This window comes from Callospermophilus lateralis, chromosome 13 (assembly GCF_048772815.1).
Source record: "Callospermophilus lateralis isolate mCalLat2 chromosome 13, mCalLat2.hap1, whole genome shotgun sequence".
NCBI classification, from domain to species: domain Eukaryota; kingdom Metazoa; phylum Chordata; class Mammalia; order Rodentia; family Sciuridae; genus Callospermophilus; species Callospermophilus lateralis.
Genome location: NC_135317.1, coordinates 47642648 through 47667380, shown reverse-complemented (window position 1 = coordinate 47667380; position 24733 = coordinate 47642648). Strand labels below are relative to the sequence as shown.

The window sequence follows — 24733 nt, the reverse complement described above, 5'->3', positions numbered from 1 at the left end:
GCAGTGTGATAAGTATATTTTGCATAGAGCTTTCACAATCCCAAACCTGAACTTTATAGTATATATATGTATTTAAGAATCTAAGAAAATAAAAAGGCAGTGAAGAAACAAATTATGGGTAGTCCCATTAGCAAACTATTTTAAGTGTTGAGAAACTTTTCCATACTTGGTGGGTTTAGGTGAAGATAATTCTTTAAGTCAAATCTATTGCTTGATCCATTGCTTCATATTGATTTGTTGTTGAAGGGTTCAAATAATTGGATTTCTTTTACTTCTAGTTTCCCCTCTTCTTTTTGTGCATATTATTTGAATGTCTCTTGATACTGTGGCATTTGTGTTAGATATTACTAAACCATATGCTTTTATCATACAGTTAAAAAATACATTAAACAGGTTAATGCTTGTTCCAAATACTATAAAACTTCTTAACGATGGTTTGCGCCAAATTTATTGCATACATATCAAATTTACCTGTTGTAGAATAAGTTTGTGAAAAAAACTTGACAAAATATGAATCAATGCATTAATTATTAATTAATTTCTGAAGAATGTTTTGGTTTTTTAGTTACTATAATTTCCTTTATTTGGTCACAGAAAAATTTTGTATAAAAACCCTTGCAGTTTAAAAAAAAAAAGTGACCTAGGCACAGTGGCATCTTCCCATTACGGGGAGGCTGTGAGTGAGAGGATCACTTCAGCCCAGGTATTCACTAGACTACCCTTGGCTAAACATAGCAAGATACTTGTCTCAAAGCAAAATCTCAACCTTGTAAAAGAAGTCTTTATCTCATTTTACCTTTGTATTTAACACTTTTTAGCTCTTCTCTTTTTTGAAATTTTTCTCTTTTATATGATATGGTTTATATGATACTACTCTCCTCCAATTTCCTAATTATTTTCACTTTGCACTTCTTATATTGGTATCATCTACTTTTCTTTTCCCTGTTTTGTACTTTTTTCTTGCTTAAAATGTCTTCTTTTTCCTTGTGACCATCTTGACACCCACATCTTTAATTCTACTTCACAATAATTTTTCTACTTCTTTCTTGGTATTTGTTACATTTTCTCAAATACAGTGTTCAAAATTTTCTCCCTGTTCCATAATTTAGATTGTTAGTACTTGACAGCATTTTCCCCAAAACTTCTCCTTCCTTGTTCTTCAGCATTCTCACTACTTCTACCCATCCTTTCACAAATCTTAAGACTCTTTCTAGATCTCATTTAAGCATATCCTTTCTGCTGTTATTTACCACCAGCATTTTTGAAACTGGGATTGAATGACCTTATTTCGTTCATTTTAGTCTGTCCTTAAAGTGGCATTGTTATAAAATTTAGATTAGATTGAGCCATTTCCTTGCTTAAAAACTTTCTATGTAGTGATTTTATCTTAGCTAAAAGCAATCAGAACTTAGTAAGATTGTAGTAAGTACTGAACAGCCTGGTTGCATTCTCTTACTACCTTGATCTCTAACCATTTCACTCTTGCATCCACTTCATCTGTTGTGAACATGTGTATTTCTTAGAGCATGTTATGTTCTTTCATGTTCTGAGCCTTGTTAAATTGGATTTTTTTTTTTCACTGCATATTGAACTCTGCTGTTTCTTTAGGGTTGAACTCTGATGTCATGATAGTTTTTGTATCACTTCTCCCACTATTTCCCAAATGATTTCTACTTTTTTCTAAAATTGTACTTATAAATTTAGTTTTTTCAATAATATATTCTCTTTCGGGTTAGACAGTCTGTTTTACTGCATTTTTTACTTTGTTCACCTTCTACCCTCTCTTAGCACCATTCCTGATAAACTTAACACAATTAAAATATATAGTAACTTTAAGCTTATAGGAAGAAACACAATTCCCTTTGAAATTACCAAATGTTTTTTTCCTGCATGTTAATTGAAAACAATATTAACTGTCTTAAAGAAATTATAATAGTTTTGATCTTTTCTCGTTATCCTTCAGTTAGTTTAAATTTGTGAAGTGTCTATTAATTTTGAATGCATTTCTAATTGAAAGTCAGTGTTATTTAAATTAAATTTCCTGTTGAATCTTTGTCAACATCATGATTTTCTTCATCAGTTAAATAATTTAGGATTTGGGGGTTTAGCTCCGTGGTAGAGCACTTGCCTAACATGAGTGAAACTTTGGGTTCAATCTCTAGCAGAAAATTTTTTAAAAATTTACATAATTACATAATTTATGTTAAAATATTGATGGTTCAAATAAGGTTGTTGTTGGTCTTAAAGTGATAATGACTAAGTATTTTTATAATCCTTTTAATAATATGTCTAAGGGTGTTACTTGTAGTTTGCTGTATCAAATAACACAAGAGCAGAATCTTATCAGAGCTCTCTTCCTAGTGCTCGACATAGTAATAAGCACTGTGTAAATACTTGCTGCAGATGAGTAAACAACTCTCACACTGTTAATGAATGTGTTGTGGGTTGAAGAGCACCTGTATTGGTCATGGCAATGTAAGAAAAGTTTAGTAATTTAGAATTATAACAGGTAAATTTATAATTAAAGTAGTCACAAAAGCAGACCTAAGTGAAGTCAAGCTCTCAGAATTAGTATATCTACATGATCAGATCATTAATGTACTTGTTTCTCAGTGGGAGAGGGAAGAGAAATCACTCATGTATTAATATGCAGTGACATTCATTTGGAATAGAATTCCCATGTGTGTTTTTATGGTATCTGCAGACTAAGTAAAATTTGAATAGACTCTAAGATTTTAGTAAAGTGTTAAGACAGCAATAGTCTGATAGCTGACACAGAAGGTTATTTACTGTCCAGGTGGACCCACTTCAGCTGTCAATTGCTTTGTTTTTGAAAGTTTTTAGGGTTACTAAATATTGAGGAAAAATAGGTTGGCCATAGTTACTCAAATGTTTTAATAGCTGAATACATAAATTAGAGGAATTTAGTCTTGGTAAATAAGTTTAAATTTAGTCCAATGACTAAAAATGGTATTTCATACAGTAGAGCAGGAGAATCAACTATGACAAAAAGAATATTAGGAAATATTATTGTTAATAATTTGTGAATAAGGGTGACCTTTTAAAATCAAGACCCAGAATGCATTTAGCTTTTAAAAAGTCGATAAATTTAGCTAGGTGTTATGGTGCATGTTTTTAGTAATCCCAGCAACTCAGGAAGCTGAGACAAGAGAATCCCAAGTTTAAGACTAGCCTTAGCAACTTGGTGAGTTCTAAGCAACTTGGCAAGACCCTGTCTCAAAATAAATACAAAGGGCTGGGCATATGGTAAAGCATCCAAGGGTTCAGTCCCCAGTACCAAAAATAAAATGTTGACATATTGACAACTGAGATATTTAAAATTTCAGGGACAAATATAATAATCAAGATTAAAAAAACAAATAATGTTAGAAAATATTTACAACATACACATCAGTGGGATACATTAAGAAACCATGCAAAGAATGTGAACAGGCTATTAGAAAAAAGGAATTTTAAGTTGTCATCAGACTTTATACTTTATACAAAATTAATTTTAAAAATGAACTAAAGATTTCACATTTCAATAGCTAAAATAAGATTTTAAAGGAAAAACGGGCTGGGGATATAGCTCAGTTAGTGGAGTTTTTGCCTTGCATGCACAAGGCCATGGGTTCAATCCCCAACATCGCAAAACAAAACAATAACAAAAAAAAAAAAAAAACAGGAGGAAATCTTCAATGTTGAAGTTGTCAGTGACACCAAAAACTCAGGCAATGAAATAAAAAATAGATATTAGACTTCATTAGTGTTAAAAGATTTTATAAAGAAAACTACAATATTTATAAATTTTATATATTATAAGGAATTGATACTGAGAACATCCAATTTAGCAATAACAAAATCCAACTCAACAATGGACAAAGGGCTTGAATACATTTCTCCAGAGATGATATTTTGATTGTCAATAAGCACATGTAGAGATGCTCAACATCAATTCATTAGTCACGAAGGAAATACAAATCTAAACCACAATTAAATAGCATTTCACACCCATTAGGATGACTTGTGACTTTTAAAAAAATCATACTTTTGAAGTTGTGAAGAAATTGGAATTCTTACACTTGCTGGTAGGATTGTAAAATGGTGTAGCCACTAGGGATTGGTTAAAAGTCTTGCAGAGAATTGCCTGCAGCATCCAACAGTTTGTCTTCTATATATACATCACAAAATATTGAAAGCCAAGGATTTAAGATTTTTCTGTTCCTAGCAGTTAATTATTCATTGTAGACAAACATGAAAAACAGTAAGTGTTCATCAACAGATTAAAGACTAAAATGTGATGCATATTTACATATAGTGCAGTATTATCAACCTACAGAAGGAATGAAAATTCTGGCACGTGCTGTAGAATGAGGATGAAATGAGAACATTAAGACGTAGTAAGACTTCATTTATGGGATGATTCCACGTATGTTCATAAAGACAGAAAATAGAATTGTGGTTCTAGGGGCTGGGGGGAGTATTTGAGGAGTTGTTTAATGAGTAATTTGTAAGATGAAAAAGTTTTAGAGATGAATGATTATGAAAGTTGCAGAGATGTGAATGTCCTTAATGCTGCTGCATCATACACTTAAATGGTAAATTTTATGTATATTTTATCAGACTAAAAATGCAGGTACATATTGAGTATTAAGATGAAGTTGTGAGTTCATTTTTCAATTTTTAGGTTGGTTGATAGCAATTGGATATGGGGAAATGTGGTTGGTGAATGTGTTAGTGCTAGTGTTGGTCAGTTTAACAACATCTGTTAAAAATTGAAAAACATACTTTTGTAGTAGAGTGAAGATTCTCTTAGTTGAATAAAAAAGCAAGTTGCAAAAAATACTTATAAACATACATGAATGTTGATGTTTTCTAACTGCATAGAAGTTTAAGAAGGATATGTGATTAAAAATATAATACATAATTCAAAGCAAATTGATAGTCATAGTAATATTTTTAATAGTTATCATTGCCTTACAACCATGTGGTTTTTTCTGTTATACCTGTATACTGTGTTTTCTTTTATAAACTACTTCATGTTAACTGTACCACCACTATTACAAAGTGGGAAAAGCAGATTGTCTTTGATATAGTAGTTGTTTCAGATACGTGTTTTCATATCCCTCTTCGTATTAACAGCAGTTGTCAAAACACCATAGGAAATTGAATAGAAATGCAGTTATTATCAGTATCTTTAAAAATCCTAAGTGCATATCAAAAAGAGTTATTTGCTATCCTAGAAAAATTTACTTTGGCGTATGCCCTAGGTGACTTGGAAGGTTGAGTTAGAAAAGTTGCCTGATAAAACATTTTTTCTTAATTTTCGTTAAGTTACTCCCCCTTCAGGAAAAGAAGTGTAAATACAAATCAATAACTCATAAGTATAAAGAGAAGGAAGGTTGTTTTATCTTAAGGCAGAGAGACTATTTAAAACGAAATTTTATGAACTTATTTATGGTTCATATTAAATAATTGGTTAAAGCTCTACAAGTTGTAGAAGTGTAGGGAAGTGAATAAAGTTTGAAATAGCTTAGGGTAAAGATCTGCATATCTTTAAGTCAAAGTACTAAGAGTCAAAGAGTCAAAGTACTAAGTGTATACCATTCCTTTGACAGAAGAATGTTTAAGGTAGCATGATTTATTAGCCTCATATCCTAACAAATTATATTCTAGCTTAAAAGATTTTGAAGACTGTTAATTAAAATTACATTTGTGTGAACAGCACAGTAATTGTTAAGGTATTCTTAATATGTTATCTTTGATAATGAAAAAAGTAGTTTAATTTTTCAAGTATTCAAAATAAGCCTAAGAAAGTGAATATAACATGGAATAAACAGTTTATTAACTCCTTTAGCTATTATATTGTTGAAAACATTGACTTTATCCTCCCAGCATCATCATTTTTTTAGGCCAATTCAAAAGATTGTCCTAGAAGTAAAGAGAGAATGTGCATCTTTGCTTATATTGCATCCTGTTCACAAATATATGTTGATGAGGCCTAGTCCCATTTTACTATAAGGCTGTGAGATATATCAAACAAAAATTTCTCTTCTGATCGAGCTCTTATTTGAGTAGAACATTATTGTATAATAGAAGATGCTTGGTACTATGAAGAAAGAGGAGGGGGGACATAAGAGAAACCCCTCAAATGTAAAACTTATACATTTGTAAAATGGAGATTACTCAGAATAGCGTTTGTAGTAATTATTAAACTCAAATTAGTTATTTCCAGTTACACAGGGAGACTGAGGTGCATAATATTCAGATATATGAATACGCTATAATATGGTTTGGAAAGGCATTTGTGTCTTGGAAGGGGGAAGGGCTAGTAAAAGAAGAGTATAAAAATGGGATAGTGAAGGCCTTCCTGGAAAACAGTTTTAGCTTTTCTGTCTTTCTTATTCTCACTCCACTCAAAGTCATAAGGAACCTTCAAGATTCTTCAGTCTGTATTTTTCGTTACCAGCAGGGGTGGGGGGTGCAGAACATTTACAAGTTGTACATACGTGTAAGTCTCCCAGGTTCATTATTTCTAAGTTGGAGCCCAAGTATCTATTTTTTTAAAATATCTTTTTTTAGTTGTCAATGGGCCTTTAATTTGTTTATTTATATGTGGTGCTGAGAATCTGACCCAGTGCCTCTCACATACTAGGCAAGCACTCTACCACTGTATTGTATTAGAAAAGAGGAATTTTAAGTTGTCATCATACTTTATACTACATACAAAATTAATTTTAAATTAATGAGGCACAACCCCAGCTGCAAGTATCTGTATACTTTTAAGCTTTAGAAATGATTATATTCTGTTAAGCAGTGTATTGAGAACTAATACTAAAAGTCAAGGCTTTGTAATAGAGAAATTCTGACCTTTAGAGATGTCACTTGCCTGGGGGGGTCCTAATAGGATTAACTGGTTTTTATACTGCTCATCTCTCACAACTCTGCAAAAAGTCAAAAAAGGGAAATAAACCTATTTAAATTAGAAATCAAGAATGTTTAGTTTTTGTCATTCTTTATGGTGATGTGTATTAGTATTCTGTTTTATAGTGTTTCTTTTGATTGGCTTGAATCTAGGACAACATTGAAGAACTATTAATCTCTTTTATTCCAAGTCTGGGGGCTGGGGATGTGGCTCAAGCAGTAGTGCGTTTGCCTGGGTTCGATCCTCAGCACCACATACAAAGATGTTGTGTCTGCCGAAAACTAAAAAAAAAAAGAAACAAACAAACAAAAAGTGTGTGTGTGTGTGTGTGTGTGTGTGTGTGTGTGTGTGTATATATATATCTCAAAAAAAAAAAGACTTCCAAGTTTGAATGGATTTTGCAGCACCAAACAGAATTGAAAATACCTCATAGTTTCTTTTTCAACTTGATTCTGCCTGTCATTAAGAGCAGAAGGAGGGCTGGGGATGTGGCTCAGTGGTAGAGCACTTATCTCACATGCGTGGAAGTTGTAGTTGCCCCTTAAAATAGAATGACTGATGGATTTTTCCGAAGGGGGGAAGGTCAGTCATTTCAATCAAGTTTCTTTGCTAGTCTGGATTAATAGATAAATATAAAAATGGGAAATGATAGTCTGCCAAACTCAAGTATTTTGCATTATAAAAATAAAAAATCTTAGGCCTTCTGAGTTGGTTGCAGTTTTAATCAACATATCTTTGAAATGGACTTAACCGTAAAGCAGCTATGAGATTCCTACTTAAAAGAGGTTCTACCCCTGGTTCTTTGACAATTATAGTAGTGTAAACAGACTGAAAGATTGCTGGTAATTCCCAGCCTCTCTGGGCCCATGAAGGTTAGTGAATGCTTTGTTCTAGAGTTAAAGATGAAGATTTACAATGATTAGATTATAAAATTGAAATGCAGTTGTCCTAAAATGTGTGACTTCATAACAGCAATTTTTAATTCAGTCGTATGACAAATATATAATCTTGAAAATCTTGAAGTGGATATGCATGGGAAATTAAAGGTGCTTTCCCAAATGCCTATATTTAGTCTTTAGATCAAAATTATAAATGTATGAATGTTGTTAACCTTTGGATTCATGTTTCTAATACTCTTTCCTGCTTTGAAGTCACTATATTAATACAATCTCATGGTATGTAAAAACCACGGCTGTTTATTTTCTTATTGGTGGACGTCATTTAATTCTACTTTTAAGCTAAAATAAAGGCAACACAGTGCTGTTGTTGAGTGTTTCCCTTGATTTGTATATATCACAGTTTCACTGGGGGCAGTTCATCTAAGGGCAATTACTGGGTTATTAAGTGTATTTATCCTCACCTTTCAACCAGAAATGTTAAGTAAATATTTTCATTACTCCTTGCCAACATTTAGTATTGTCAAACTTAAATTTTTGCCACAATGCAGTGTGAGTAAATGGATATTTTGCTTTATTTTACACTTTTCTGATGATCAGTGAATAGAATTAAATATCTTTTCTTGAGTTTTTAGACTTCAGATTTCTTCTGTGAAATCTTTTTATATCTTCCTCCATTTTTCCTTTGGATAGTTTTTTTTTTTTAAATTCATAGAAATTCTTTAAAATATAATGCTTGCTAATATTTTGAATTAGTTATCTTGCTTTGTGTAATTTTAGAAATCTACTTATGTCAATGATACCTTTTTATGTTTTCTTCTAAGAGTTTTAAAGACTTGTAAATATACTTACAAAATTTGGTCTATCTTAAATTATTTATCTGACAGGGCATCTCATGTGTTGCATTTTTCTTCAGGAATCTTCAGAATTTTTATTAGCAATTTATCAAATGCTGTAAAGATACCATTTGGGTCTTGATTACAATTGAATTTATATTAATAATTTGAATAGTAGCTTTGCAATCTTTTTTCATACATCTTTTATTTAAATACTGAGTCTGGGCTTTAGTTTTTAGGATTTGAAAGAGTCCTTTTTATTGGTAATATTTACTATGTTATCCTAAAGAGTCTTTCCTCATTTATCACGTCCTTAGCCCATCTTTGAGGGTGAGCACCATGGTGCCCATCCTGTTATGTATTAAGGCCTTGTCTTAGGTTATTACTATGGTCATGAATATTTTTTTACCTTATTTTATAGGGCCTATAAATTAAGGTGTATAATATTGTTCCTTTTTTCTAATGGAAGCTGTTTGTGTGGTTAATATATAACCATGTTTGAGACGGCATTACTTAGACAGTGTGGTACTTTAAAAAAAAAACAGATATGAATATGGCTTATTAGCTTTTTTAATTTGCCATTTCATTATTCTAGTCAGGCAGATATTTACTGAGCAATCTTGTGAACACTAAATGGGAAGTGCTTTTCTGATTTTTGTTCAGGTTCCAACATTCAGGTAATTTTTTTCAGTTTTATTATCATCTTTTTATTTAGAATCTACATCAGGAGACAAATTGGTATCACATTCTTGCACAACTCCTTCCACTTCTTCTGCCTCTGGACTGAATCCCACATCAGCACCTCCAACATCTGCATCGGCAGTCCCTGTTTCTCCTGTTCCACAGTCACCAATACCTCCATTACTTCAGGACCCAAATCTGCTTAGACAGTTGCTTCCTGCTTTGCAAGCCACGCTGCAGCTCAATAATTCTAATGTGGACATATCCAAAATCAATGAAGGTAAATTTTTGATAGCAATAATTTAAAAAAACATTTGTTTGCATTGTGCAAAATAACATCAATGAAATTCCCAACTGAGGGATGGTCTATTGTTTCCTTTTGAAACTAATGTTTAAATTTCTTCTTTTTGGAGTTTAAAATTTATTCTCTTTCATAGTTTAAAGACATTGTTAGTAAAATTGAGTTAGTAATACTTCTATATAGATTTTTTTTTTATTTTTTTGTGGTGTTGGAAATCAAACCCAGGGCCTCAAGAATGCTAGGCAAACATTCTACCATTGAGCTATAACCTCAACCTATTTCTGTATATTTTTTAAAGCTTCTGTGTGTCTGGTAGTTACTGGAGATGAGCTCTTCTATGTGTTAAATTTAGAAACAAAATAAGAAATATTTGTTAAAATTTGTATAAAAACTCAGCATTTTAAAAATATTTAAATACATTAAGTACTAGAAGATTAAAAATTCATGTTGTTACTTAAAATACTTGTAAAAGATTCTCACAAGGGAGGGAGGTACTGAATAAAATTTTTCCCTTTCCTTCCTCTCCGGTTAAGCACAGTAATTCTAGCTTTTCTTTTCAGTATGCTACTGAAGTGAAGTGTTCAGGCAATCAACTTGAAGAAATCTGAATAAAAGTGGTTGTGGTTTTAATTTGGAAATCATTCAGATTCAGACATTAATTCTAAGAGCATTACGTAATTTTCTGATTAGAATCATCAATTTACATTTATGCATTTATACATAATATATTTAATAATAGTAGTTAATTCTAAAAAGAGCTAGCATGAGTTTTCTATTGCTTTCTTCAACTTTATTTTTGTTGTCTGAAATTTGATTTTGTAGGTAAATGCAAAGTAAAGCTTTGAATAGTTTGAGGAAATAGCATAAATATGTAAATTATGTCTTGCGCAGCAAAAATACATGGTATTCCTAAGTACTGGCTTTTTAATTTTCATTGTTAAAAGTTTATTAGTGGATATTGATGTATAGTGGTCAGCTTTTTTTAAAAAGCAATCAATGAAATAACAACCATTTATTCAGTTAATTCCAAGTAATTAACTGAGCATTCTACTTAAATATGGATAGTCTTCTGACACAGAAGCTCCAGTGAATGTTTTTTGGTGCTTTAAAAAAGTCTAATTGAGGGGTCTTGTTATTGTAAAAGAGACAATTATAATTGTTTACCTTTAGTGTAAATCCATTTTCTTTTTCTCTTAGATCATTTTAGTCTTAGACCTGTTATAGTATTCATTTTCTCCAGGTTGTATTTTGAGAGTTGTAACTTGAAACACTTGCTTTTTTTTCTGAGTTCTCTTTGAGTTATCAATGCCACATATACCTCATTGTTTTTATTTGAATTTAGTGGATGATGTGTTTTTAGTTCTTACAGCAGCTGTGACACAAGCTTCACTGCAGTCTATAATTCATAAGTTTCTTACTGCTGGACCATCTGCTTTCAACATAACATCTCTGATTTCTCAAGCTGCTCAGCTCTCTACTCAAGGTATTCATTTATATTCTTAGATATTTCTAAAATTTGTTTCTTGGTTTTGTTTTGGAATTAAGGGCAATTTTTTTGTGTGGGGGGATGTTTTTAATTTTGCCATAAAATGGTGATTTTATTTTTGGTTTTTGTAACATTGGCATATACCATTTTATTTCGTTTTATTTAAATGAAGCATGCTTTGACATTTATTTTAGGTATTGCCATCAGACCTATAACATAGTTATATTTAATTCAGAATTAAGTTGCTAATAATATATTTTACTCCAAAGCTGAAAGTTAACTTTGGTATATCTTTAGTTTCTGTGAAACATTGCATGTATTTGACAAATTAAAGTTTGGTTGAGATTGATGTTGGCTGATTTTTGTCTAGAGATGCAGAAATGCCCAATTCCTGCTTGAATTTGATACTTCTTCATCATGATGGTATTGAAATAGAGAAAGACAAGAGCAAAAAGGATTGCTTTTTCAGAAAAATGATAAACTGAACAGTAATACCTGAACTGAAATGGAAGTATAGTGATGCAGAGACACCTGAAACACTCTGTCTAGCCTTATGAGGCAGGGAACTGTGAGATGCCTGGGTCTAAATGAAGAATAGTAAAAAAGAAATGAGACCCTGTGAGAATAGGTTCAGGCTTAGCTTCCTGGTCCAGTCTCAGGGAGAGTAGACCCTGCACTGAGTATGATACTGTTTAACAGTGCATTTAGTTAGCATGGCATCCAGTGAAGATGTCACATTTTTACTTTTTCAGAAAAATGTTCTTTGGGGAATGTGAGGTATGGGTTATATTATGGATTATGTAGAGTGATGCTGAGATCTTCATGTATAATACAAAGGTTTTGGCTTATTTGAAGTTATTTCTTCACTCTTTTCCAGCCCAGCCATCTAATCAGTCTCCAATGTCTTTAACGTCTGATGCTTCATCCCCAAGATCCTATGTGTCTCCAAGAATAAGCACACCTCAAACTAACACAGTCCCTATCAAACCTTTGATTAGTACTCCTCCAGTTTCATCACAGCCAAAGGTATGTCACCTTTGAGGGAAACTGCTTGCTTTGGAAAATCAATAATATTTTAGAACCCATATTGTAGAAAAAGGCCAGGAGGTGCAGTGGAATGAATGAGAGGTGACTGATAGTAGATGCAGAAAGGGGTGCTTGAATCTGTGCTAATTATATATACCATCTGATTCTGTTTCCTCTATTAATGTTGGGATTTGTGGCATGGAGAGTGTGATAAAGATGATGTACTAAGTGAATCTAAATATCTGTAGAGTTTCAAAGTATAAAAGATGAGAGAATTTTTTCAGTGTCCTTTTCTCATTTTAAAAATGAATTCATTTCTCTAAGAGCTTCACATATATACATTTAATTTTCACATCATGAGACTCATAGTGTTCATTTCATTTACTAAGTAAAATTATTAGAAAAAGGATAGTTTTGTGGTAGAGTAAGAATTTGAAAACTAGGACTTTGTGAATACAGAACACATTTGGCTAGGCAATATGCCTGTGTGTGTCTAATGCAGAATCTTATATAGATGATGCTTTAGAACTACAGTTAGAAAACTTGCTTTTCTGTTCCTAGCAGAACCATCATAATGTTACCATAAAGTTTTGTACCACAGCATGAGTACTGGCTGCAGTTCAGAAGTAAAAGGCAGTTGTACTCATTCTATACTCTATAAACAGGCCATCAGTAAGATACTGAGTTTTGTATAATTTTTTTTCTAAACTCTATCTGATAAATGTAGGTAGAAATTGAAATTCTTTCTAGTAGTTGAAGATGGTAGTAGCCATCATTCCCTTCCACAGCGAGCGATTGATGTATGTTTTAGGATCTAGTTGAACTTTTAAAATTCCAGGTTATAGTTAGTTTATTATGTAGTTACTAAATGCCTGAATTTTGAGGGGGTAAAAATTATGAATTTCAACAAAATAGAACTTAATATCCTTAGAGCTTTAGTTTTTTAAAAGTGCATTAGTGGCATAAAAGTGTATTAAGAATTCTGATGCCCTCCCCCCCCCAAAAAAAAAGAGCTCATGTATAATGGCATAATTTGGCGTGAACATACTGTATATACAGAGTTACGAAAAATTGTGCAGTGAATGTATAATTATGAGTGTAATGCACTCCACGATTGCCATGCATGTAATAAATAAATAAAGTGCAATAGTGGCTAAAAGTAATAGTATTGAGTTTCTAGTCACTTATAAAATGAGCATTTCAAATTCCATAAGCAAATAGCTGCCTTTTTTTTTTTTTTTTTTTTGGCATTGTCTACCTTTGTGTCTGAATTTGGGGCTTATGTTTTAAACTGCCTTGTTTTTTTCTATGACATCTGAATATAAATAGCATATTTATCCCCATTGGCAATTATGGACTTCTTGATCTGTCTCTAAAAGGTAACATCTCTTTTAAAGACCTCTCAGGTTGAATTATATATATATAACTTATTCTTTGTGTGTACACTCAATATGTGTTGGAGATTTTGGCATCAGTATTTGTGTAATGTAATATAGAGAATTACCTTTATTGATAACAGACATAATAATAAATCAAGAGGGATATTGTAATTTATTGGAACGAAAACTGCTGAAAACCTGGAGAACTAGTTTCTTCTGCTGGTGTTAGTAATACTGTTATGGCCTTAGGCCATTTTAAGAAGAAATGAGATCTGTTTCAAAACTTGACTATCTTGTTGTGTGAATTTGGCAGGCCCTCTGATTCCTCTTTGTGAAAAATCCAGATTTTATAGTGTTTGAGATTATTAACTAGATTTGAAGGGAAAGGTATGATTGGATTTGAGAACCCAATCAGTAATTTATAGTATTAAATATCACTAGTATTAATATTATGGAACAAAAATTAAGACAACCATTTTCTTAATCACTGAAGAATAGAAATAATAGGAAAATTGCATTGATAGTAGAAATTTTGATAGTGAGGTTCTCTACTTTCTGTGCTATATGCCTTTGTGCTCTAAACCTGTCTCACCAGATTTTAACATTTCAGGTTAGTACTCCAGTAGTTAAGCAAGGACCAGTGTCACAATCAGCCACACAGCAGCCTGTACCTGCTGACAAGCAGCCAGGTCATGAACCTGTTTCTCCTCGAAGTCTTCAGCGCTCAAGGTAAATTGATCTTGTGTATTAGACTGAGTTTTTGTTTTCTTTAATATGAGGTGCTACTATATTAATATTTATATGTATAATAAAACAATTTTGTAAGAATCCATGGAGAACCTAGTATAATTTTATGGGTTATAAAATTTGTAAAGATAAAAAGGGTGTAGTGGCACTTACCTGTCATTCCAGTAGGTTGGGGGGTCTGAGGCAGGAAGATCACAAGTTTTAGGCTAGCCTGGCCAATTAATTAGACCCTATCTCAAAATGAAATTAAAAGGGCTGGGAAAGTAAAGTAGCTCAGTGATGGAGCAACCTTGGGTTCAATCCCCATTACTACAAAATATGTAATAAGTAAATAAACAAAATGCAAAGACAAATCTTTTATCTCATGAAGTGAAACTTGGTTATTTTGAAGAAAATGGCTCTTTAAAATTTTACTTAAGTATATGAACTAAAAATATGGAATAATTGTACCAAAAGGGCAGATGCTTTTACAATATTTTATTGATTGCATCACCTCATGATTCAAGTGTTTTGGTGAAGCCAAAAATACAAAACTTGGACCACTGTTTTCCACTGGAATATATCAGAGTTTACTAATAGCTTCAATTCTGACCTTATACACATTGCATTTCATATAATTATGTAGCACTGTGTTGTGTTTTCACTTTCCTTGGATCATAGCAATACAACCTTAAATGAAACTTGTTGAATGAATGGTTTTCATTTGATTGATTTTTTTTTTTTTCCTATTTTTATTTCATGCTACAAGGTGGCAAAATAATTCAACTGTTGTTTTTATTGTTGTTTTCTAAACAAGCATTTCAGAACTTATACATCCAAATGAGAGTTGTTCCCTTCAAAATAATCACCTTTGGATGCTGTCTACTTACTCCAGCAATGTTGCCATTGCTCAGAACATTTTTGGGAAATTCTTCTTTTAAATTGTCTTTAGAGGCTGCAGTGTTATTTTAAATATCCTCAGTGATGAAAACTCTTCATCCTTTGGGAGATTTAGTTTTTGGAAATAACTGAAATTCATTCAGAGCCAAGTCTGGTGAAGCAGGTAGGAAATCAACTTGGGTGATTAAATTTTTGGTTCTCACACCATATCCCCAAACCCTGGCCCAAATCATTCAGCTTTAAAAGAAGATAACTAATTTTAGAGTAATTTTTTTTGTGTTATTTTGCCACTATGTTTATTTCAGTGCTGTCTGATCAAATGCCCTTATTTTGCTTCACATTATTTTATCCTCTGATTCAACTTTGTTCTGATGTTGTACAAAGACCCTTCCCTCTAAAGAGGGATATATGAGACACAATATTCAGATGTGCCTTTTATGTACACCTATAAAATATGACCATTTCTTATTTATATTAGTATTTGTGGTAAACAAAGTCAACAGGTTCTGCTGTTGAATTTGAAAAATACAATTATTTTAAATTTGATTTTGACAATAGTGTTTAAAATTTTTTTCTTTCCCTGAAGTGTATTGAGGAATATATGATATATTTGGATTGCCAAAGTATATTTAGGAATTTGGATATCTTTAATTAATAGACTATATTAACAGGAAGTTTCTATGATACCACTTTTAATTATACATTCTACATTTTTCTTCCAGTAGCCAGAGAAGTCCATCACCTGGTCCAAATCATACTTCTAGTAGTAATGCATCAAATGCAGCAGTTGTACCACAGAATTCATCTGCCCGACCTGCGTGTTCATTAACACCTACACTTGCAGCACACTTCAATGAAAATCTCATAAAACATGTTCAAGGATGGCCTGCAGATCATGCGGAGAAGCAGGTATGTTGCATGATTCACAGTAAATATTTTATTACACTGGCAAAAAACACATTCTGATTGTAGGAAATCCAATCTGGACCACTGAGTTTGAGCTGTATTTATAATAACTTATTTTAAATTATATCATCTATAATTTTTAAAATATTTGATCTGTAGAGAGTAGTTTATGAGCTCTTTGGTTTCACAAAATACTTTAACCAGGTACTCAGTGTTCAATGCTGTGCTAATAAGTGCCTTGTATTTGTTTTCTTCATTGCTTTTATTAGGATTTGCTAGCATGTAGATAAGTGTTTTCCCATTTTTGCCATTGAAGCCCCTATGTTTGTGGCCAAATAAGTTATTCCAAGGTCAATGATGTGGCTCAATTTTATGTCCTTTTTCCACTCAGTGACTCTGATCGTTTAACAATCTGTTACTCTCACTAGACTAACAGAAGTTAATGAAACATTTTTGCTTAAAGATTTAAAACCTTAGGACATTCCAGTCACTGCCATTTTCCTCTCCCTTAACTAACTATAGTGAGGTTCTTCTGCAGGATGACAGTCTCTGGTTGCCTTGGTGTCCTTTATGAAACTCAAATTATGAGTTCTTCCAACTTATTACAATCCAGAGGTTGGAAATGCTATTCTGGTAAGAAACCTGAAGGGGAATTCAAAGTAACTTCCATTAGAGATGGTTTCTTTAAAAGAAAATCATTTCCCCTTAATTGCCAGCATTTTTGTGCATTGAGAGGAAATGGATTAGTCTGTGATCTTGGTCTAAAGTTCTTGAAAATCAGCATGTTTTATTTTGTGTATGTTAATATTATTTATAATATATTTAATGGAATCTTTATTTCTTTAAAGGCATCAAGATTGCGTGAAGAAGCTCATAACATGGGGAGCGTTCACATGTCAGAAATTTGTACTGAATTAAAAAATTTAAGATCTTTAGTCCGAGTATGTGAAATTCAAGCAACTTTGCGAGAGCAAAGGTAAGATTTTCACTGGAATAAATGTTTATTTTTCTTAGAACTATGTACAGCAATAATCCCCTTTTCTCTGGGAGTATATTTCAGGATCTCCAATGAATGCCTTAAATTGTGTATAATACCAAATCCTATATAGTTTATTGCCTTTTTCATCCTAATTTTGTATCATACACCATGTCCATAACTTTTCTAGTTTGAGGTGCAACATCAAAATTAGCATGAGTGTCATTTCCTTCATAGTTTCACAGTTAAAAAATTCACTCTTATTATAGATCTTTGCAGCCTCGGCATAAATTTTTTTCTTTCTCTATTAAAGTTGAGAATTTTTACCTTTTTACTTTACGCCCTTTTCTTTTTTTGATGGACCTTTACTCATTTGTTTAGATGTGGTGCTGAGACGTGAACCCGGTGTCTCACACATGCTAGGCAAGCACTCTACCACTGAGCCACAACCCCACCCCACTTTATGGCTTCTTTTTGACATATTGGAATTGTCAGCACTGTCAATTTTGTCTTTTTGACATATTGGAATTGTCAGCACTATCAAAAAAAACTTCTTTTTGACATATTGGAATTGTCAGCACTTCTTTTTGACATATTGGAATTGTCAGCATAACTACTAAGTGATTAATAGGCAGGTAGCATATGAAGCATGTTGATACTGAATAAAGGGATGATTCACATCTTGGGTAGGATGGAGCTATAACTTTTTATAATTTTATAATATTCCTGATAAATAGCATCTTGGTTTCTCTTAACCCATGATAAATTAGGCTTTTTTTCCTTTTACATTTAAAAAATGAAATGTCAACAGTAGCTATCGTGTCTCTTCTTGATTTGAGGTTAGCGCTTTTTTTAATATTTATTTTTTAATTATAGGTGGACATAATATCTTTATTTTTATGTGATACTGAGAATTGAACCCAGTGTGTCTCGAATGGTACGCGAGCACTCTACCTCTGAGTCACAACCCCAGCCCTGAGGCTAACACTTTTTTTGCTGAGGATATTTGTTTCATTTGAAATTTTTTATTACTATTTACATTATCCTTGCATCACCTATATATCCCTTGGAAATTTCAGAAGGAATTTTGTCTAGCAAGTTTAATAATATAGTATATCTACTATCTTAATTGTTTTTCTACATTAATTCTTATACTCCATTACTCTGGTATTTCACTTAAGTACAGTAAGTCCCATTAAATAATATGTTTGTTTTTAAATGCATTGTCACAAAATCGAGGACAAATTTTTAGTTGCTTTACGTTCTGTCTATATAAGTCACTAGCTCAGAGGGAAGGGTTAAATCTTGTTGTAAAACCATAAATATTTTAAAAATACCAAATTAAAGCTGAGTGTGGTGGTGCACACCTATAATCCTCGAAGCTCAGGAGGCTGAGGCAGGAGGATCGTGAGTTCAAAGCTAGTCTCAGCAATGGTGAAACGTTAAATGACTCAGTGAGACCCTATCTCTAAATAAAATCCAAAATAGAACTGGGGATGTGGCTCAGTGGTCGAGTGCCCCCGAATCCGAATTCAATTCCTGGTACCCTCCCCACAATTTCTACCCCCGCCCCCTACAAAAATCAAATTGAGATTTATAGTAAACTTGGAAGATTTGCATTTTTATCCGTTTCAGTTACTAAAGTATCCGTAGGTACTTTTCTGAATATTAACTGGGGTTCTTTTACTTTAATATTTGCTCTGGAAGTAGTTCTAATGTAAAAACCTCATTTTGGTTTGCTAGCTAGACTGTCTGACTTGTAGAAAATTATACATTTATACATGGCTAGATATGCCAATGTAGGAATGCTTAGTTCACCAGTAGTACACGCAATAAATAACAGAGTTCATGGAAGAAAGATTTCATGAAATCTGTGGGAATCTAATTAACTGGAGGGTTTGTGAAATTTGTTTTATCTTTTATTTTAAATATACAACATATCAGTAGGAGTTTGATTTGGTCCCATTTAAAAAAAAAAAAACATTGAGATGGGGTTTGCTGTGGTGTACCCACTCTACCACTGAACTATGCCTACAGCCCCATTTTTCTTTTTTTCCAGTATACATGTTTAATGGGGCATAGTGTGACATTTTAATTCACAATATACAGTATATAATTATCAGATTAGGGTAATTGACCACAAACTTTTCTTTGTGTAGGAAAAGTTCAAAATCCTCTCTCCTAGCTATTTTAAAACACATAATTCATAATTATTTTGAATATTCATAATTATTTTGGCTCTATTTATATGTATCTACATCAAATATTGCTCCTCAGATTAGCCCCTCAAACCTAGAGGTTTATTTCACATTCAGTATGTACTGCCTTTCTTAATATATAGAACAATAAAATTTAAATCAGTCTTTATTTTCAGAATTATTGAGAAATTGTTAGAAAAATTTAAAAAAACATTCTAACTTTGGCATCCTGATACTCTTATGCATAACATACATCAAATGGTTAATTTGTTTTAACCATACAAACTATACAAATTTGAATTATATAATGTTGATTATAATTTTATAAGTTGCTTCCATAGTTTGGTTTGTCTTCAACACTACATGTACACACAGATTCTAATATTTGTTTTTATTTTTCAGGATACTATTTTTGAGACAACAAATTAAGGAACTCGAAAAGCTAAAAAATCAGAATTCCTTCATGGTGTGAAGATGTGAATAATTGCACATGGTTTTGAGTACAGGAACTGTAAATCTGTTGCCCAATCTTAACATTTTTGAGCTGCATTTAAGTAGACTTTGGACCGTTAAGCTGGGCAAAGGAAATGACAAGGGGACGGGGTCTGTGAGAGTCAATTCAGGGGAAAGATACAAGATTGATTTGTAAAACCCTTGAAATGTAGATTTCTTGTAGATGTATTCTTCACGTTGTAAATATGTTTTGTAGAGTGAAGCCATGGGAAGCCATGTGTAACAGAGCTTAGACATCCAAAACTAATCAATGCTAAGGTGGCTAAATACCTAGCCTTTTACATGTAAACCTGTCTGCAAAATTAGCTTTTTTTAAAAAAAAAAAAATTGGGGGGGTTAATTTATCATTCAGAAATCTTGCATTTTCAAAAATTCAGTGCAAGCGCCAGGCGATCTGTGTCTAAGGATACGATTTTGAACCATATGGGCAGTGTACAAAATATCATGAAACAACTGTTTCCACACTTGCACCTGATCAAGAGCAGTGCTTCTCCATTTGTTTTGCAGAGAAATGTTTTTCATTTCCCATGTGTTCCATTTCCCTCTGAAATCCTTGATCTGATTTTATCCATTTTTTTAAGGCTCCTCTTTTTCTCCTTTCTTAAGGCACTGTTGCTATGGCACTTTTCTATAACCTTTTCATTCCTGTGTACAGTAGCTTAAAATTGCAGTGATTGAGCATAACCCACTTGTTTGTATAAATTATTGAAATCCATTTTGCACCCTGTAAGAATGGACTTAAAAGTACTGCTGGGCATGTGTGCTGAAAGTACATTGATTGCTCAAATATAAGGAAATGGCCCAATGAACATGGTTGTGGGAGGGGAAAGAGGAAACAAAGCTAGTCAGATGTGAATTGTAACTGTTGTAATAAACATGTTGAAACAAACAAAAAATTGTTATTTTTCTTTTCCTTCGGTCAATGCATATTAGAATTTGAACTACCTGGGGATTCTTTATCAGAACTATTCTTGTTGACTATTTATACTTAATTGATATAATTCCTTAAGGGAAGTTTTGTTTAAAACATTAACAAATTGTGTATAAGATATTTAATGAAATATGAAATTCAACAAGAAATGATTAAGTCACTTCCCCAGTGGTTGTCTTTTGTTAAACCCTGGTTTACCTGTCTTGCTATTATGACATTTCATTTTGAAGGATGTTTGTGTTGTAGCTAACTGTTCAAGTCTGGTGCTGACTGCTGTTCTTAGCCATCACAAAACGCTAAATTTGTGTAATTGGAGCTTCCTGCTGTTATCTGGAAATGGTGGGAAAGCTCAGCTTTGTATATTGTTTCCTAAAGTATATTAAAATAAAAAAAGAAACTATTGCTACTATAAAATTACCTTGGCTTTTTTTTCTTTGCTAAAAATATTAGTCACATGGCCTTAGCATGACACTGCCAGATTGTATCAAATGACAAAGAGTTTCTGTATGCAGAAAAATCTTTTGACTTCAATTTTTTAATTACTTTTTTTTTAATGTGGTGCTGAGGATCGAACCCAGTGCCTCACGCTTGCAAGGCAAGCTCTCTACCACTGAGCTACAACCCCAGCCCGATTTCAAAATTTTTAACATCTTTAGAGGGTTTTTGTTGAGACAGATATGTGCTTCCAGAACTGCCAGCACCAAGGGCTTATTTTTGATCTTTTACATCAACATCAATGTTGTTATTTTCTGAGATAAAATTTCAAAATTGCTCTTGTGCTTTAATCATATTTAAACTATAGAAATGAACATTCAAAATTTTCAGTAAATATAAAAAGTAAAATGTAAGCAATAGTATTGTTTTCTGAAATACACAAAAATGTTCCAGTGTTACTGAGAGGAATTAAAATCTTATACTGGAAGCTGACTCTTTTTTCTTGTAACTTAATACTTTTAAATGTAAGAAAAGATAAATGTCATGAATCATATTGTCATGAAATGTGAGATTGTTACCATTTGCTGAACTTCATTAGTGCATGTAAACGAAACCCTGAAGAGCTATGTTAAGCTAGAACTCTTACTGTATCTTTTCTGGGGGGAAAAAATGAGCAATGTGTAATGTTTTAGGAAAATGTTTTCTGATCAGATGGCAACTTGTGGTTTAGGTGAAATTGAGTTTTGTTTGCAAATAGTTTGTCACTCTGTCCCTTTGTTTTAAAAGTTGCTTACATTCTTAAATAGTCAGGACAAAACGCCTAATTTGAAACTTCTTAGTGGTAAACTTTTAAACAAAATTTTTCTTGTGGAAATATTTTTATAATATTTGATCCACTTATGATTCTGTAGTAAATTATTTTAAATATTGCACTTTAATACAGACATGATGTCCAGCTCCTAACCTACTTGAGGTAACTAGGGAATATCCACTAGAATAGGCACAATACTCTGGAATATTTATCTAGTTGGCCTGTTATGAATTTGAACATGTACCTTCGTTCAGATAATGTGAAAATAGGGATACTGAATAGCTCTCGGTAACCTTAGAGGTTCCCCCCATTCTAAAAGACAAGTAGTCTTTATTCAAATCTTAAGAACTGCAATTGTAATAAGTATGATGGTGGGCCTGTTAATCTTTACCCTGAAGAACCAGCTTTCACCTGTTTCCCTTCTCTTTAACCTAACTTGTCTTTAAAACTTGGACTGTGATTTCAAATTTTAAGCACACTGAACTCTATTTGCCACCATTTTTTCAAGACTTCTTTTAATAGCTAGAGTGGCTTTTTGTTCTTAAAAAATATACTTAGATTTTTTTCCCCCATGCTTGTAAAATCTTAGAAGGGAATCAAAATCTTGAAAAGAATCACTCCATTTCAAAAACTTTAATGTTCTGTTTGAACACAACTTAGCTTTAAAGGGACTACTTCAAAGGGGAGAGTGAAGGGCAGCCCGTAATTTCAGTGCATATTAGACTCTTGTAGTTCAGGACTTGAAGCTACTGTATTTAGATGTTGGGTTTGAATATACAGATTTCTTTTCGATACTTGTAAATATGCCTATATTCTTGTATTTGTACGGAGTGTACAAAATGACACTAAAAAGTAATAAATATGTTTTGATTATATTGTGCAGTTATTTCAGAACTGTGTTTGGGAAGTCGATGGAAAATTTGCATTTGTGTAAAAATTTAAACTACTAGATTACACTAAAATGTAATAGTTGTATTTCAGTAGTCCATAACTTGTTAATTGAACTATTTTAATGAAAATTCTGAGGGCTGGGAAGTAGCACTTGCCTAGTGTGTGAGGCCCATTTTTGCTGTATTCCCCTTTTACCTGATCCCTGAACTTTGGGAGTGTTTTAAGGCAGTCTGCCTTGGTGATCTCATTCAGGTTTGCCTGTAAAAATCCCATTCATGTCAGTTACACCTGGATTAACCCTCATCTTCATTCCCAGCAATGGTCATTTTTGATACTCTGCAACAGGCAGGTTCTCTTAAACACTCATGATTGTTGTTAAAACCTGGTTCTCTAGTGTTCCTGTTTCCAGTAGTTGATAACCATCATTCCCTCAGTTGTTCAAGACCCAAGTCAATTTTTTCCAACACCCCACATTTAATCCATTTGCAGGTTGCCTTCAAACAGATCTAATAGTTTCTCACTACAATATTGACCACTGGGATCCAATTCAAGTCATCTTTCAGAAAACCACTGCCACAATCTAATCTTGCTCCCAGGCTGTCCACCCCACCACCTATCCCTGCACATACGCAGCCAATTCTCCATGGCAGCTGCCAAAGTAAAATGTGAACCTCCTTGTCATTCTATTAATAATCCTCAAGGACTTCAGGTTCAGGACAAGACTCAAAGCACCTACCATGGCTTTCATGTTCAAGCTCTGGATACTACCATGTTCCTGGCTTACCCACCATTTATTCCATTGCTCATTGCAGTCCCTCCAGGGACTGTACTTTTTGCCTTGAAAGTTCTGTTTAGAAATCTTCAGTTTGCTACACTGTCGTTGTCATACTAGAGGCTTATCTTCATTGTCTGTCTAAAAGCACTTTCTATCACTTCTTCACTCTGATTTTCTCTAAATCAACAGCTCCTGCTATGTAATAAATATTCCGTAGTTTTGAATAACAAATATCAAAGGGCTTTGGACAGAACCTGAATTAAATTTTTTGGTTTGCTTTGTGGCCTTGTAGGGTTAGGGTTAGGGTGACGCAAATGGCTTTTTTAATAAAAATGATTACACTTGACTATCAGTTGGCGAAATCTAAACCTGTCTTGTTTCCATTATGAAATGTGATGAGATCAAGAGTAATCCATTGAACCAGTTAAAAAAAACTGTTTTGAAATGGGTATGATTACCATTGAACAGTCACATGAAACCCTTACATATATGCCATAAATGGCAACTGTCACAAAGTTTTCAAATATAAAATATGAGAAATGAAATTGTAGAAGATAGCAGAAGAAACAATGTTTTAGGGCTGGAATACTACTACACAATCAAAATGAAGAGCACACAATCTTGTAATCAAAAGTGGTGGCCAGAGAGAAAGGAGGATAGGAAATGTGGGGTATAGTGTTTCCTTTAACTAGTTTAACACATCTAATCATCTCTTGAGTTAGGGTCCAGTCAGGAAATGAAAGTTCCTATAGGTATTTCAAAAGGAGTATGAGGGAGTGAAGCTTGTGATGGATAGAAACAAGACAGGCCTGACTGAAAGAAATGACAAAGGAGAGAGCTGAGACTATGGACAAAGGGGCTTTGTGGAGGAAGCTGGATCTGAGGAAAAGGCAAGGAGCAGGAAGCCAGCAGAAGCCAAGATAGGGAGAATTCCAGGCATTGCCCTTCCTCTTAGTCTTCTGAGAGTGCCTACGTTGGCAGACTACCTGGAAACATTGGGACTTTCTTGCAATGCTGAGAAGGGAGAAGAATGAAAGCAAACAGACAAATAATGAGCACACCATGATTCCACTAGCAGAACAAGAGAAGTGAGAGAGTACACCAGTTTGAGCAACAACTTTTTTTTAAAAAAAAAAATTCT

At 33.0% G+C, this 24733-nt stretch overlaps 1 protein-coding gene across 6 annotated transcripts in view; it reads left to right on the top strand.

Annotated features, from left to right (window-relative positions):
- The window catches only part of Wac (WW domain containing adaptor with coiled-coil), a 74156-nt gene extending 51355 nt beyond the window's left edge, over window positions 1-22801 (top strand). For 5 of the 6 annotated variants that reach the window (XM_076832153.1, XM_076832154.1, XM_076832150.1 and 2 more), the window contains 7 exons: window positions 9373-9618; window positions 11000-11122; window positions 12003-12151; window positions 14141-14259; window positions 15879-16065; window positions 16911-17038; window positions 19639-22801. In XM_076832153.1, coding sequence (XP_076688268.1) covers window positions 9373-9618; window positions 11000-11122; window positions 12003-12151; window positions 14141-14259; window positions 15879-16065; window positions 16911-17038; window positions 19639-19708 — 1022 coding nt within the window. In that variant the 3' untranslated portion in view covers window positions 19709-22801. The remainder of the gene's footprint in view (window positions 1-9372; window positions 9619-10999; window positions 11123-12002; window positions 12152-14140; window positions 14260-15878; window positions 16066-16910; window positions 17039-19638) is intronic. The other variant, XM_076832151.1, reaches the window with a different exon arrangement.
- The last annotated feature ends 1932 nt before the right edge of the window (window positions 22802-24733 follow it).